Source organism: Miniopterus schreibersii (genome assembly GCF_964146895.1).
Source record: "Miniopterus schreibersii genome assembly, chromosome: X".
Taxonomy (NCBI): Eukaryota; Metazoa; Chordata; class Mammalia; order Chiroptera; family Miniopteridae; genus Miniopterus; species Miniopterus schreibersii.
In genome coordinates, this window is record NC_138104.1 from 102,901,011 (window position 1) to 102,917,033 (window position 16,023).

General features: G+C 46.2%; 1 protein-coding gene across 2 annotated transcripts; it reads right to left on the reverse strand.

Moving 5' to 3' along the window:
* Window positions 1-5,820: 5,820 nt before the first annotated feature.
* HCCS (holocytochrome c synthase) lies at window positions 5,821-15,964 on the reverse strand. 2 transcript variants are annotated; one of them, XM_081126832.1, is made up of 7 exons: window positions 15,800-15,964; window positions 15,119-15,272; window positions 12,445-12,593; window positions 10,035-10,183; window positions 9,655-9,774; window positions 8,139-8,225; window positions 5,821-7,301 (listed from the first exon to the last, which is right to left on the reverse strand). In XM_081126832.1, exons 2-7 carry the CDS (start codon window positions 15,228-15,230, stop codon window positions 7,103-7,105), a joined length of 816 nt encoding a protein of 271 aa, XP_080982958.1. In that variant the 5' UTR covers window positions 15,231-15,272; window positions 15,800-15,964; the 3' UTR covers window positions 5,821-7,102. The 2 variants fall into 2 exon arrangements, with proteins under 2 accessions (XP_080982958.1, XP_080982959.1); XM_081126833.1 differs by lacking the exon at window positions 8,139-8,225.
* Window positions 15,965-16,023: the final 59 nt, after the last annotated feature.

Consider the following 16,023-nt stretch of genomic DNA (forward strand, 5'->3'; position numbering starts at 1 on the left):
ACTCCCTGGGCTAATGCAGAGAATCAGCACAGATCCCCAATCCTGTCCTCTGCCAGCACCCTAAGCCACCATCTCCAGATTTGAAACTCCAGCCTAAGAAAGGGGCCCAAGTGAAGGAAAAATTCCATGGTTAAATGATGACTATGAATGGGATTTTAAAATTAATAGTGACCTAATTCTATAGTGGGTACTGCAGTTTACTTCAAATGATTCATCTGGGTTCATCTAAGCACGAGGCACCGGCCTGGGAATGTAAAAGGGACGGGTGGCAGGACACTGGCCTGGTGCTAAATTGGCCCAATCAGATTGAAGAAAAATCTTATTTTCCATGGTTGTGGGAACCTCCTTCCTCCCTTCAGATCTGGCCACAAATGAGGATCTGAAAGCTCAGACAGCAAGTAGAAGACATCTGATGGTGATGAAAGGAATCAGCCCCATTAGGTTGAACTTGAAATTGAGCATGGAAGGAAGTGGTGTCCAGAGAGTGGAATCGACCAGGTGCACACTCAACCTTGCACTTTTGGACACAAGTCCCAGCAAGAATTCTGTTACTTGAAGCCAAAAGCAACCTGATAATATTCCGTGCCCAGCCATGGAAGGACCACAGGAACTAGCCATGTAAACTCATCCTAAATGTAGAAGGAATAGTATTGAAATGATGATTCTGCACAGAACTCCAAAATAGTGATATTTGATGGTCCTTCAGGACTCCATTCAACTGTTACTCTCTCTTCTCACAATTCTGATGTTACACCACTCAATATGTACAGCTTCTGTGGCCCCCATCACATGTGGCATTGTGTATGTTCAAGCATTAGGTAAAAGCTAATTATAAGTGTAAGACAACAGGCAGGTGTTCATGTCTCATCTCCAAGAAGATATAGGCTCCCCAGGAAGAAACTTGTCTTAGGAACTTTAACGTCCACTCCAGCACCTGGTGCAATCACACACACGCGCGCACACACACGCACGCAGGCACACAACATACTTCCTATGTGATGTGTGACCCCAGGTCCCCAGGTTAAATACTTGGCAGAAAGTGCTGTCAACTTTTCAAACCAAGGGAATAGAAACAGACTCACAGACACAGAGCAGAGACTGGCAGCTGTCAGAGGGGAGGGAGTTGGAGGGCTATGTGAAAAAGGCGAAGGGATTAAGCAAAAAAAAAACACGACACAGACCACAGCATGGTGGTTACCAGAGGGAAGGGTGGCTGGGGGGGATGGAAGAGGGCGGGGGGGGGGTAAATGGTGGCAGAAAGGGACTTGACTTTGGGTGGTGAGTGCACAGTGCAGTTTACAGATGATGTATTGTCGAATTGTACACTTGAAATCTGTATGGCTTCATTAACCAATGTCACCCCAATAAATTCAATTAAAAATACACAAAAAACCAAGGGAGTAGTGTACACAGCATGAAGCAGGTGCTTTACCATTTATACAAATGACATAGAATTTTATTTACGATTCAACGACAGCAATAAATGTATTATTTCTGTTACGCGGGATAGATAGCTGATACGCGTTGCTTTGATATGTGATAGGCAGTTAGACCTGAGCAGAGCAAGGACAAGAATGTCCAGGAGGTCATCAGGGCGGAAGGCCCCAGGTGCCTAGCGACAGACAGCTGTAGGGGGGGACCCCCACCCCGGGGAGGCCTTTCCTCCCCTAGCACATCACTGGTCCTGTGGTTTGGACCCCTGACCTCTCCTCCCTAGAGAGAACATCTAGGCCTCAGTTGCACTTCAGCTCCAGGCCCAGAAAAGCAGCAAAGCCAGCCTCAGGACCGGCTGCATCGGATGATGGCCTCTCCCCGCCCTGGCGCCGACCAGTCCATCAGTGGGGACCGGGACCCTGAAAGGACACACCTGGAAAACTGCTGAACATTCTTTTAAGATCTTTCCCTGGGACCTCTCCTAAAATCTCCTCTTTTGAAACTATTAGGACAGAGGACCCAGAGTGCTCTCCCTCCTGGGAGCACACCCCTTCCCTTCCCTTCCCTTCCCTTCCCTTCCCTTCCCTTCCCTTCCCTTCCCTTCCCTTCCCTTCCCTTCCCTTCCCTTCCCTTCCCTTCCCTTCCCTTCCCTTCCCTTCCCTTCCCTTCCCTTCCCTTCCCTCCCCTCCCCTCCCCTCCCCTCCCCTCCCCTCCCCTCCCCTCCCCTCCCCTCCCCTCCCCTTGCCCCCACCCCGCCCCCGCCCCCGCCCCCGCCCCCACCCCTGCCCCTTCCCTCTTCTCTTCCCCTCCCAGGTGGGTTAGCTTTAACTTCCTCACTCCCAAGCTCCAAGGGCCCTTCCTTTGTCTCTGTAACTTGCTTCCTAAGCTTGTTTATCCAAGGAATTACTTCTTCTACCTCTGTAATTTTACCAAATAAATATTCTCTTACAGTTTGGGTCTTGACTCTGAGTTCTTTCCTAACCCGAACTTAAGTACCGAAGTTGCTGAACCCAAGTCCAGTCCGACCCCACGGGACTAACACCCAGGGCTGTTCCTGCCACCTACAACAGACACACTGTCTAAGAAATTATGTAATTTGGAAAATTTTACCTTAAGTTGGGAGGAATATATTACTTTTAAATAACTTGGTACCATTTTATTTGCAATAAATATAAACTTTTAATATCCATTTTGAATCTGGATATATAAGTTTTCGAGAGGGGGATGCCTTTGTGATCCTGAGGACACGATGAGCTACATTTTAGATTAGGAAGCACAAGATTCTAACTATAATCTTTATTTCTGTCAAGTGGGACTTGCATATTAAAGCAAATGTTGCTCTGCCCTGTTAATATTTTTAAAAAGGTCAAAGACTGCTGCCTGTCCTTTCCCTTTAGTGACTTTAAATAACATGACTTGCTTAAAGCAAGCACCCAAGTAAGTATCTGCTAATCCTTACAAGGAACCAAAAGCAGGAGGAGACCCTGCTGGTCCCCTCTAGAGAGGTTCTTGGGAGACGTAGGCCAGACGGTGGGAGACTCTGTATTATGCCTCAGTGCTGCTTTTATTCCCAGCCTTGCCCTTGACTCTCCCTTTCCTTGGTGATGGTGAGGTGACAGCTGAAATTCATTGTGTGTTTCCCCTGTTGGGTCGGGCTCTGTTCTAACTGCTTTCAGGCGTCATCTTGCAGCACCCTCAAAACAACTCTGGTAAGTCATGCTGTGGTCTGAAGGTCCATGTCCCCCCAAAGTCCTATGTTGAAATTCAATGCTCAGTGAGATGCTATTAGGAGGTGAGGTCTTTGGGAGGTGATTAGGTCAAGGGGTGGAGCCTCATGATGGGATTATTGGTCTTCTAAAAAAAAAAAAAAAGCCCCTGAGAGCTCCCTTCCTTCATTTGACAGGATGCCGAAAGATGGCCAGCAGGCTGTGGCCCAGGAAGCTGGCCCTCCTTACCAGCAGCTCGGGCTGCCAGCACCTTGGCCTTGGACCTCCCAGGCTCCAGAACTGTGAGGTATACATTTCTGTTGTTTATAAGCCACCCGGTTGACGGTATTTTGTAGTAACAGCCAGAACAGACTAAGTCTGTTTTATCATTCTAGTTACAGCCAGGAAAGCTGGGGCCCGGAGATACTAAGATCACACAGCAAGTGACAGCCTAGGCCTTGACTCTCAGCCAGCTATCTGCCTCCAGGACACATTCTTTTATTCCTTTTTAAAAGTTGAAGTATAACTGACAGTATATTAGTTTCAGGTGTAAGATGTAATGATTCGATATTTGTATATATTGTGAAATGATCACAGTAAGTCTAATTAACATCCACTACCTTACAGCTACAGATTTTTTTCTTTCTTGTGATAACTCTTAAGATCTACTCTTAGCAACTTGCAAATATGCAATACAGTATTAACTATAACTACCAGGCTGTACGTTACATCCCTATGACATATTTGTCTTACAGAGATTGGTACTTTTGAGCATCTTCACAAATTTCCCTTGCCTCCTACCCCCCACCTCTGGCAATCACCAATCTTCTCTGTATCTAAAAGCTAAGTTTAGGGGGGCATTTTTTAAGAATCCACATATAAGTGAAATCATATGGTATGTTGCCCTCAAGGTCCATAAATATTGTGAATTGTGAGATCTTTCTTTTTAATGGCCAAATAATATTCAATTGTGTGTACATGTGATATATGTATGATATGATATGATATATGATATGATATGATATGATATGATATATAAAGGGTATCCCAAGACAATGCATACACACTTTGAATAATTATAAAGGCAGTGTTTGTACTTCAACTGCATTTTCAAACTTCCAGTAGCATTTTAGGATGAATTTCTTGTTCAAAGCTGAGTCTGGCTGAAAATAAACATCAGTTGAGCTATCAGCTGTTAAAGTGTGTACATGTTTGGGGACACCCTTGTACAGCACGTTCTCTTTATCCACTCATCTGTCCGTGGACACTTAAGTTGCTGCCATATCTTGGCTATTGTGAATAATGCTGCAATGAACAGGGGTGCAGGTATCTTTTCAAGGACAACCATTCTTGATCACCACGCATGGCTTTGGTCATCATAAATGACCCATAGTACAAGTCCCACAGTCACTGCAGAGTTGAGGCATGAAATGTGCATCTTCTCCCTTTAGCTAGGGAAGAATAACTCCGGTAGAGGACAAACCATATTGGTGACAGTACAGAATTGGTAACTATATTCAAAAACACTTGCCTCCCTGGACGAGCACAAGGCTGTAGGAATCCCAGCATGTACCTACCATTTCATTCACTGACTGTCCTCTGTAGGGCTGAGGTAGGGCTGCACCTTTCGCCTTTCGGCATGCCCACGAGGATGCAGGGAGCGCGATCACTCAGTGAATGGATTTCAACTAGGTAATTACTAGGAATTCTCCATGTTAACATACAACCCAGTTCACCCCCCCACCTCGTTTGCTAATACTTAGCCCAATGTACAGTAGTTTGTTCTGATTCCCAGTAGTGCTGTTTCCACAGACAACAGACTGTTTCAAGCCCTGGAGAATACTCAAAATGAATTACAAGTTATAAATGATACCTCCTATCAGGGCAGAGAAGTATTGATCCAAACAACTCCAAAAGCTAGCAGGCTGGTCTTTTCCAGGAGCGGTGGGTGTATAAACTGTTGATCTTGTCATCAGGTTTGCTTGATAGTTTACTTTAGAGGTTGTTTTTCTCAAGAAATACTATAGCCCAGCCCTAGCCGGTTTGGCTCAGTGGTTAGAGTGTCGGCCTGCAGACTGAAGGGTCCCGGGTTCAGTTCCAGCCAAGGGCACGTACCTCGGTTGCAGGCTTGATTCCCAGCCCCAGCAGGGGCGGCAACCAATCGATGTGTCTCTCACATCAATGTTTCTCTCTCTCCCTTCCACTCTCTCTGAAAAGCAATGGGAAAAATAACCTCGGGTGAAGATAAAAAAAAAAATAGCATAGCCCTGTAAAAGGGGTACCTGCCTGTGGCTCAATTTTCAGTTTCCAGTTACAACACGGTTTCCTATGCCTTATCCTGCACTTATAAAAAAAAATGCCAACAGTAATGATTTTCCTTAGTACAGGCATACCTTGTTTTATTGCAATTTACTTTATTGAGCTCCGCTGGTGTTGCTTTTTTTTATAAATTGAAGGCAAGACCCTCTCCCAGCAAAAATATCACAATTTGCTTTATTGTGATACTTGTTTACTATGATGGTTGGGAACCAAGCCCGCAGTATCTCCAAGGTGTGCCTGCAAAAATATGATTAGCAGATGAGAAGATGGCTGCCTCTAGCAGGGAGACTGCAGCCATACTTCTGTAAAGGTTGGAAGAAATGATTGTCAGTGTAAAGTTACTCTTAAGAAATTTTGAAAACCTGTTAACTATCAACTTTATTTTATTTTAAAATATACAAATATTAAATGTAGGAGAGCTTAAGTTTGTTACATTTAAAAAACTCCATGCAAAGCTGTCACAACAAAGAAATGAATACCAAATTAATCACCCCAGACTGTTAATTCCATCTACTAGTTTAACAACTCAGTATTTAGAAGTGAAAGGAGTTAATATTATCAACTCAAAAAACAAACCCCACAGTCATCTGTAACATGCTGCTCTGAGAGGAACAAGTTTATGGATTACTGGTACCAAGAACTTCAATGGCAAACTTAGAGCTCTCTTAAAAAAATCTGAACTGAAAAAAGGAGTTGATGCAAACACTGTACAGTTGGGAAAAATACTCTCGTGTATTCTAACACTCAACAAAATAGAATCATCTTTAGAGAGGGACCATCGCTAACACTGCACCTTGAGCCAGACCTTCAAGGTTCAGATTGGGCCGGCTCAGGGAAGGCTTCAGGCCGAAGGAACAGGACTCCAAAGTGGGTAACTTGTCACACACCAGGGACAATGAGACCTGCTTGTTGGGAGCAGTTACATATCAGAACAATGGGAATTAAAATGAAAATTAAGAAGTTAAAACACATATTCTAATGCACATGCACCATCAGATCATGGGGGAGTTGAAATTATTCTAGAACAAGGTCCAGTCTGAAAAACTCATGAGAGCATGGAGAGCCAAGACACATATTAGTTTTGCTGAGAGCATTTCCAGTGTAAACCTTAACATTTTCTTCAGGGGTCACTACTATATCATAGCGAATTTAGAAATGCTGGGGACTCTTTAAAAAGCACAACTGAAGAGCTTTAATGAAAATATTTGACCAGGTCAAAGCTCCTGAGCACCATATGGGTTTGCAGGTCTATATCTTGTCAAGTATTTCAAGAGAAAACAGAAAGAAAAGCAGTGGCTCTCCTCATATTTTAAGAAAAGTGGTTTTCCAGAGGTTGTTCAGACTTTTCTAGATTAAATACACAGGCAATACTGCAGTTAAAGGGAAAACGAAGGGACTGCTTCCCACTTAAGCTAAGTGGGAAGGAAACTTAAAATGATCTGCCATCAACTGTAGTACGAAAACAAAGCTGAAAAGAACACGTACAGGCTGTCCTTCGCTAAGTGAAGTTTAAGGTCATTACCTACTTAACCTTCCCAATACATCATGAGTGCAATTCAATTTGGGGAAAATAGTTTAACGTATCCCTCAGAAAAAAAATAGTTGATATTTTCCCATCTCTAACAAAACAGTGGTTATAGTGGTTATGAGGTCCAGCGCCACCAGGCGACCTTCATCCTGTCCCACACCGCCGAAAGTGAATCGAAAGCAGGCCGGACGTCCAGGATGGTGAACTGGTACTCCTGGTTGACCTCACCACCATCGTAGTAGTCAATGATGTATCTGACTTCTGTCCCACAACGGTTGATGATCCAGTCGTGCCTGTCGAAAGGCAGCTCATACCTGGAATGAAGACATTCCGATGAGTGTTAACCTGCTCCCCTCCCTGTACCCCCAGCCCTGGAAAAGAAGTGAGAAAGGTGGAGAAGTGGCGTGTGGCAAGGCCTGCTCTCAGAGCCTAACTTCTAACTGGGGAAGTGAGACTCAGAATCACAGCCTACAACACCGAAGGAAGGTGGTGCTACAGATCTGTGATGAGCCCAGGTCAGACACCAGCCAGTCTGTCTACAAAGGAATAAGGTCCACAGGAAAGAGAGCCAGCCTGGCATGGCAGGTGTGGCTCAGTATTGAACACCATCCCATGCACCACGAGGTCACCAGTTTAATTCCTGGTCTGGGCACATGCCTGGGCTCGATCCCCAGTAAGGGGGCGTGCAGGAGGCAGCTGATGGATGTTTTTCTCTCATCATTGATGTTTCCCTCTCCCTCTCCCTCTCCCTTTCCCTTCCTCTCTACCTAAACATCAATAAAGACCCCCCCCCCCCGACACAGATGTTTATATATATAGAACAGAGAGCTAGCCAGGATGAGTGGAGCTCTGATTATGCTGGAACAGAAGGGAGAAGCCCTAAATGCAGGGACCCAAAGAGGAGTAAGAGGAAAGCCCAGTTCAATCCTGTGATAATCAGAGGAAGTAACCCAGGAAACTGGAATGAATCTGCCCACCACCGGGCAAACTTCCAGGAGAGGAAGAAACCTACAGTTGCACACTGGCTAAGTCTTGGGAGACAGTCCTACAGTTCTGGTGAGTGTTAACCTGCTCCCCTCTGTCTGGTTTTGGAGCCCAGGGAGAGTGACCCCGACACAGGAGTGTCAGTCACCTTTCCGTGCCTCACTCACCCCATCCAGGAGCGGATTCTTGCCCGGGGTGAGTACTCTTTGGCTTTCCCTCCAAACCGGACCAATGAGGGACCACAAGGACACTCCCTAGAAAGCCCAAAGAAGAAAAGTCCATGAAAAGATTTTCTTTCCTTTGAAAAATATGCTGCTGCAGTTTCTCAATAATATACATTTTCTGTATGCATTTTATATACTATCACATTTACAAAGAAAAGTAACTGCCAAATTCAAAGAAATATCCCTATTCGTTAAAAATGTTGCCCTTTATTTCTGGATCAGGTATGTTCTCCTCCCTCCACTTCCTTCCAAATATCTGCACTGCTCTTTGCAGGAAGCCAGAAGCAGGGCCTTTCCATTTGGTGCGAGGACACAGGCATATTCTGACGGAAAAAAGAAGGGCGAAGCATTGGGCATCACACTTCTCTTTTGCATAATAGAGCAGAGCTCGTTTTTTGTTTTTTTTTTCAGATGAACATAAGAAAATCCTATACTCTTCTTGGGCTTGGAACCAATAAATGGCCTTCATGAAGAAAGAAAATGCTGGATGAATCCCTAGGAACTCATGTAATTAGTGTCAGATGAACTCCTTAAGGAAGTAACGGCACATAGGCGGAAGGGTAGTGAGGTTCTGGCTAGAGAATCTACTCACTCTCTGCAGAGCCTTGGCAAGGACATCCTCAGTGCCAGCAGCCGACTCCCCGGCATAGGGTGTTAGGAGTGGTAGCATCATGCAAGACCCTCTAAGCCCTGCACTGGCAGAGCTCACGGTCAGCCTTCTCCACAGAAAAAGGCCTATATGCTAAGACATTTTGAGATGTTAGGCCTGCTGGGGACTCAGTAAATGTTGAATGAGCATCTCCCTAGGGCCAGAAAACAATGCAGTGTCCCCTGTCCCACATGCTCTGCTTCAATGGACTCACACTCCTCCTGTTGAGAGGTGGGGGTCTCTGACTCCTCCCCTTGAATCTGGGCAGGCTGGTGATGCTCTGGGGCTTCTGAGGCTAGGTCATCAAAGCAGATGGGGCTTCCATTGGGAGCTTTTGGGAACTCCAGCTCAGGGAACCCAGCCACCACAGCGTGAGGAGCCAAAGCAGCCACATTTAGAGGCTGTGGGTAGGTGTTGTGGCCGACAGCTGGTGTCACTCACCAGAGAAGTAAATGGGGCCATCAGAGTACTCCAGCCCATGACTGTCAAGCCAACCCTGACCACTGAGTGTTGGCAGGTGAGGTCCCAGACACCGGGGAGCAGAAATGTGCTGTCCCTACTCCTCCTTTTCTGCACCCAGGACCCGCCGAATCCAAGAGCATAATGACATGGCTGCCGTTTTACACGGCTGCATGGCGGGTGTGTGTGTGTGTGTGTGTGTGTCTGCCACACAACAGTCACTGGAACAGGCCTGCTACCTAAAATAATTTATTAAAATGACACGTCTGAATAAATGTTAAAACTCCAGAAAGTGGATATAAAATAAGAAAGATGCTGGAAGGACTTCTTTAAGATCTCAAACATACTCACGCAGCATGGAGGGCTTCCCACTTCAAGATCTCCTTCCAGGCCTGCTCATTATTCTGGTTGTGGATTCTAATGATATTATACATGTCCTTCTGGCTGATGTCGTCATCCTTCCACTTCCACCTGGGAAACAACAGTTATATCTGACCAGCCTCCTGCTATCTACACAGACACACACGCCCTGCTGGTCTGTCTCTGCAGAATCCTGGCTAATGCGCCAGCCTTGCGCTATCTTCTGAGAAGTCTGAAAATTACTCTAAACAAATTTACTTTTTAAATAAAAACTTAATGTATGTTTGGGGGACAAAGACCTCTTTCACATTTATTCTTAGATGAATGTGACAAGCAAATGTATGTTCTCAGTAGGATGCTCCCTCACTTACCCTTTCTTTAACATCGCGTTCCAGAACATCTGCTCAGAAGGATACACCCACTTTTTTTCTGAATCTGCTCTCGGAATGGATGATTCCTCCCTCACAGTAGAGAGTGCAAATGGCTGATCAGGGGCCGGTGTCTGATTAGGTGGTGGCATCTGAATAAAACAAACAAAATATTTTTTAAATATTGGAAATATGGTAAAAAGTAGAAACAAGCACTGTAATTAACTACTTTCTGGAAAGCAACACTCACACACATGACCCAGGTTCTCTATTCCACCACTGCACCAAATCTTCAGACCACTCACATAATTTTCCTTGCTCAAGTTCTCACTGTGGGTATATTTTCGGTCTCTTTCTCCTTGAGGATTAAGAAGTAAAAACGAATACCAGGATCTGTAGGCTTTTCTAAAAACCTTTCTATGGCGGGCTTTACAAAAATGACTGTTCACTCTTCTGAGGAAAAGTCTGATAGACTATATGGCACCACTTCCTGTTAAAAAATTCTTTACTTTTAGCATGTTGCTTCTACAATGAGTACATCACAGATGAGTACTGACATCCGCACACTGGGAGACTGGAGGGAAAGGATGCTTCCTCTCAGACAGAGGGGCAGCAACACCGTTATGCAACCACTCAGCCTCCACCAGGGATTCTCACTCTTAGCACTACTGCTGTTTGGGGCTGGACAACACAACATTTGGTTACTGGGCTGTGTTCTGAGCACTGTAGGGTACTTGGCAACATCCCTGACCTCTACCCAACAGTACCCCTCTTCCCCAGTTGTGACAACCAATGTCCCCCGGGGGCAGAATTGCCCTAGGTTAAGAACCACTGGCCTAGAACTACTTTTTGTAGTCAAAGTATGAAGGAATTTCTAGCAGGTGCACGTGAATTATTAAGTCACAATACAGCCCTAGTTAGGAAGATGGCAGGAGAAAAGCTGGGAGTACTGGCACCACACTGAGCATCTTACCTGCGTTTCACCACGGCGACTCTAAGAACCCAGGTCAGAGGCAGATGGGGACTGTTTGGGCTCTACTGCTTCCTAGGTGAGTGATGTGGGGCACACTGCTTCCTCTCTCTCTCAGGGTTGTCAGCTCTAAAACGGTGACCCCAAGACTACTGGCCACATAGAGTTATTATGAGGCTTACAGGAGAAAGTGTGTGGTGCTCAGCATACTCCAAAAGATGTGAGCAAAAGAAAGGTTCACTGTTACTACATGTAGGAATCCCACGGGGTAAAAGTTGAGGTCTGCAGGATTCCAAAGGCTCATGTTCTGAACCACTAGAGTATTTGAAATGATCTAGACCAGTGGTCCAACGGGGTTGCTTTTAGAAATGCCTGGAGATACTTTGGGTTGTTACAACTGAGAAAAAGAGGCTCCTATGGGCACCAAGTGCATGGTGACCAGGGATGCTGCTAAACGTCCCACAGTGTACAGAGCAGCCCCCACCACAAGGAATCATCCATCTCCAAGGGCACTAGTGGCAAGGGGGAGAAACCTGGTCTCGTCCACCTTCTGCCCAACACAGCAGTCTCCTTACAGCTTGGCAGGGTCATTACTGAGTGCCACAGACATTCGTTCACACCCCACCCCCCAAATTCACTGAATCTGCCGGCACCTTGATCTTGGATTTCCCAGGCTCTAGAACTGTGAGAAATAAATATCTGTTGTTTATAAGCCACCCAGTCTATGGCACTGTTATATATGCTGTGTTAAAATATGTATTGTTTTATATATATCACCCACACTCTTTCTTTTCCAGACAAAATATTTCTAGCTCCCTCAAATGTTACCTGGTTTGCGAAGATTTCTAGTACTTTTGATAATCCTGTGCCTTCTGAAGGACAGGCCCAAGTCTGTCTGTCTCTCCATTAAAATGTGATTGCAAACATGAAACCTCGATTCCCTATGTTGTCTGACTATCACAAAATGAAGTGAGGCCATGCTTGTCTGGTCCTTGCTTTCTCGATGGCATACCACTGCTGGCTGCCACATGATGCCATGCCACCCCAGTGACTCACATGGAGGCTGGCACCCAGCTGCACCCGAAAAGGCCCCCCAATCTTGCAGTGTGCCTACAAGGTTCCCCAAGACCAGAAACACCTTTACTAACTCTAGTTGCACTCCTACTGGGACGTCCCACCGATTCTCCTGAAAGGAAATATTCCCTTGGCATGCCTTATTCCCAGTCAACACCCTCTGGCCCTTTGTGACCACTAATTTCTTTCTCAGGCACTCTCTGAACTACACTTAGTAACCCATTCTAGATTTTCACTGTGGATGGACTATCGAATTTCTTTGTTTTAGAAGAACAGAAGAATAAACCCTAGCAGTTTGCAGTTTGACCTGGGATTCCATAAGAGCATCTGCATATAAAGTTCCAGGAAGAGGAGCCGAGTGCACATTACCAGATTAGAAGGATCCAGGTCCTTATTCTTGGTTGTAGCACCCGTAACAGGGCACTCCACATACTCGTAGGCACGGTCTTGGTGGGCAGGCACAGAACTGGTTTTGCTCTCACAGGTTGAGTCAGATGGCTCTGCACTCACTGGACAACCTGAAATAAATCAAATATGAAAATGGTGTCACCACAAAGGCAGGACATCTGGCTCTCTCAATCTTCGTACTAAAGAGCTAAATTTCTGACCAGCAATGACCACAGGCAAAGCCAGATGTCTACTGTGGAAAGCTGCCAAAATCTAAGCTAGTTAACCCTTTAATATTCTAAAGACCAGGAGAAGTTTTCTATAAATTAACTTTCCCTTCTCTCCTTGTGTTATGCCCCTAGCAAAAAAAAACCAAAAACAACCCCCCCCCCTCCAAAATCTCAACATCTGCAACGGAATGCTGTGGTTTCAGTAACGGGCTAGAAGGTACCTGCCTGGACTTACAGCTGTGAGCTGCTGCAGAGGTACCTAAGTGGGGGCTGGGCCACATTTCACCCATCTCCTTGACTCTCTAGTTCCAAGTTCCAGACAAGGCCCAGCCCCAATAAGGACACCGGAGATCAAAATGAGCAGAGGAACCTCAAAAAGGCTACCGGAGAAGTCTAATGCACTCCGCTTGTGCTTTGCTCTAGGACTAAAACAAGGCGCAGAAAACTACCATGTGGCTGAGGTTCCATTCACCGTCAGTACATAGTAAGAGTTGAGCAAGAGAAGGCAGACATTATAGAAAATGTTCCACAATCTCTGTAGGATCTAGATGCCACTCAGGAGAGGTCTGAACCTATGAGAGGAGCAGCAGGAAGGGCAGTCAATGCCCAAGGATCAAGGGTGCTGATGGAAGCAAGTGTGGGGACTGAGAAGCTGGTCTATGGCTTAAGAGAGGGGGCAAGTGTCGGGAGAGCCCCGGAAGATAGCAGTGTGAGTAACAGAATCCTTGACTTAGGCAGCAGCCTTAACACCAGGAATATGCTGAATGCCAGATGCCCCACCACAAAAAAGACAAATTTCCTTTCACCTGCTTTCGTCCACTTGAGGGGTGAAGGCAGACTTGCTATACCTCCTTTCCTCTCTACCACTCAAAGTATCAATCTTTTCTGGGCCACTGATCCCAGATGGGCATTAGAAAAAAATACTGTTTACATTTTTCATGTTACACAACCCACGGCCCCTTCAATCTCCTACAAATATCCACATTCTTTACTTATGCAAATAAGTCCAACTGATAGCTCTTCTGTATACACAGCAAATGAAATGAAACCAGACAGGGCTATGATCTCCCCAGCGATGCTCAGAGCAGAAGCACACTCAACCTTTCTCAATTCTTCCCATTCAATTCTTCCCGTTTAGAGAAACTCTGGAAGAGAACTAGATCTGTCCTTGTCCAAGGTCAGAGTTTTCCTGGCTTTGCTATTATGAGCTGCTGGAGCTGTAAGTTTCCTTAACTAAAAACTAGGGAGAAAACCTACCACAAGGGATTATGAGCATGAGAATGTAAACTCAATTAGGCAAAGGATTTTTGTCTGTCTTCTACACTGCCGTTCTCTCAGCACAAAATGAATAAGCGAAACCCACCAGAGACTGGCACAGAGTGGGCAGTGAGTAAATCCTTGCTCACTGACCAACGGAATGAAACCTTAGCACTCAGTAAGCATGCCATGTGGGCTCCTCCCCTCATGTCTTGAAACAAGAAGGCACACATCAGGCTGATTCAGGCCCTGGTTTATATAAACAACATAAAGCAGATGTGGATCAATCCAAAATGCAAGCTTTTCCATTTGTACCTAAAGAATGAAACGTAAGTCCTTCAGGTGATGAATTATTTTTACATAGACGAATACTGCCATGGAGGCAGGAGTAAAGTTGCCTTGATAAATAAAGACAGCTAGATCTAGACTGGGGGTGGGGAACCTTTTCTTCTGCCAAGGGCTATTTGGATATTTATAACATCATTCGTGGGCCATACAAAATTTTTAACTTAAAAATTAGCTATGAAAAAAGCTCCTAGATTTGTTGAATTTCGAGTCCCTCCTGCGGTTGCCTTGGTAGGGCCAGATCAAATGTTTTCCAACCCAGGGGCTGGACGTTCCCCACCCCTGATCTAGACCACTGTTTCTCAACCACAACCCCCTGGACATCTGGGGCCAGATGAGTCTTTGTTGAGGGGGCTGTCCCTATCTTGTGCACTGTAGGCTGTTTAGCAGAACTCCTGGCTTCTATTCACTAGATGTACAGATATTGCCTCTGAGCTGTGACAAGCAAAAATGTCTCCAGACATTGCCAAATGTCCTCTGGGAGGAGAGGGAATTGCCCCCTAAGTTGAGAACCACTGATGTAAGCACAGGCAAACTTTGGGGGTAGGGCTTATGTGTGGAACAAACACTATACTGTCATGCATTATCTCAATTAATTGTCATAACAACTCTGTGAAGCAGAATTATATCCTCCTCTTACAGATGATGGGTTTTGAAGTAACTTGTCTACAGTCACTTAACTTTTAAGTAGCAACATAAGGACCCAACCCAGGCTGCCTCACTCTGGGGCCTAGGAGCCTCACTAGCATGCGGTACTGCCTCTTCCCTAACATCCTTTTGAAGATTCTCTTTTGTTTTTATTTTCTAGAGAAAGGATCGATTACCTTTCATCTTTCCTTCATGCATTGGACATCCTGAAGGCTGGGACATAGTCTGGTTAGCTGAAGCATTTGAGGTCTGAACTGCAACAGCAGGGGTGGACGCAGACAAACCCATGGTTGGAACCGCAGCGTTGAATCCGAACAGTTCTAAATTCGCCTGCGTCAAAGCAAAGAGACACATTACTGCTGACGCCTGGGTTCCAGCTACTCCCTCGGAATCCTTAATCTGGACAACCATTGTTCTTCCTCCTCTTCATTCTTCCACACCTACGGGGCAGGGTATCCACTCCGCGCGACAGCTTTAATACATTACCCCCTTTGGGAAATACTAGCGTGATATGTACACCAGCCTTTGGGGGAACGTTTCTACCGGTGTGCGGATTTGGGGGGTAAAGTGAGGAGGTCCCTGAGAAACCACGTCACAGTGGGGGTTAGGCCGCAAGGCAGAGGGTCCTTGGTGGCGATCCGATGGAAGAGAGGAGGTTACTCAGTCACGAACAGACCCCCGGCCCAGGGCTTAGTGAGCTTTTGTGGGTGTGGGAAAAAGTACAGCGCACAAAAGGGAGCTGAGGAAGGAAGGGAAGGACGGCAGAGGGCAGGGTTCAGAAGGTCTTCCTCTCACGGTTGCCGCGCGTCCCACCGGCTCCGGACCCCGCCGGCCTCAGCGAGCCCGCCCCTCCGCACCTGACTCCCGTCCGAGCTGCTCCGGGCGGCCGGCCCCGCCTCAAACTTCCAACTGCGGCCCGAGCGGCAGCGAACCGCCACCGCCGCCTTCCCCTCACTCGGTCACCGCAGTCGCCTCGGTCACCGCTGGCACCCCTGCGTGCCGCGACTTCCTTTTCCGAAGGCGGGACTTCCGGGTGCATGAGCGGTGACGTGCTCGCTGAAGGGAAAGAGCTTCCGTCAAT

Bases quoted from the DNA above. Each gene is read 5' to 3' on its own strand.
- HCCS (XM_081126832.1), bottom strand. From the start codon at position 15,230: ATGGGTTTGTCTGCGTCCACCCCTGCTGTTGCAGTTCAGACCTCAAAT. The intron at 12,594-15,118 runs GTAATCGATCCT...GATTTATTTCAG, and splicing joins GCATGAAGGAAAGATGAAAG to GTTGTCCAGTGAGTGCAGAG. The intron at 10,184-12,444 runs GTAATGTGCACT...TGTTTTATTCAG, and splicing joins ACCTGGATCCTTCTAATCTG to ATGCCACCACCTAATCAGAC.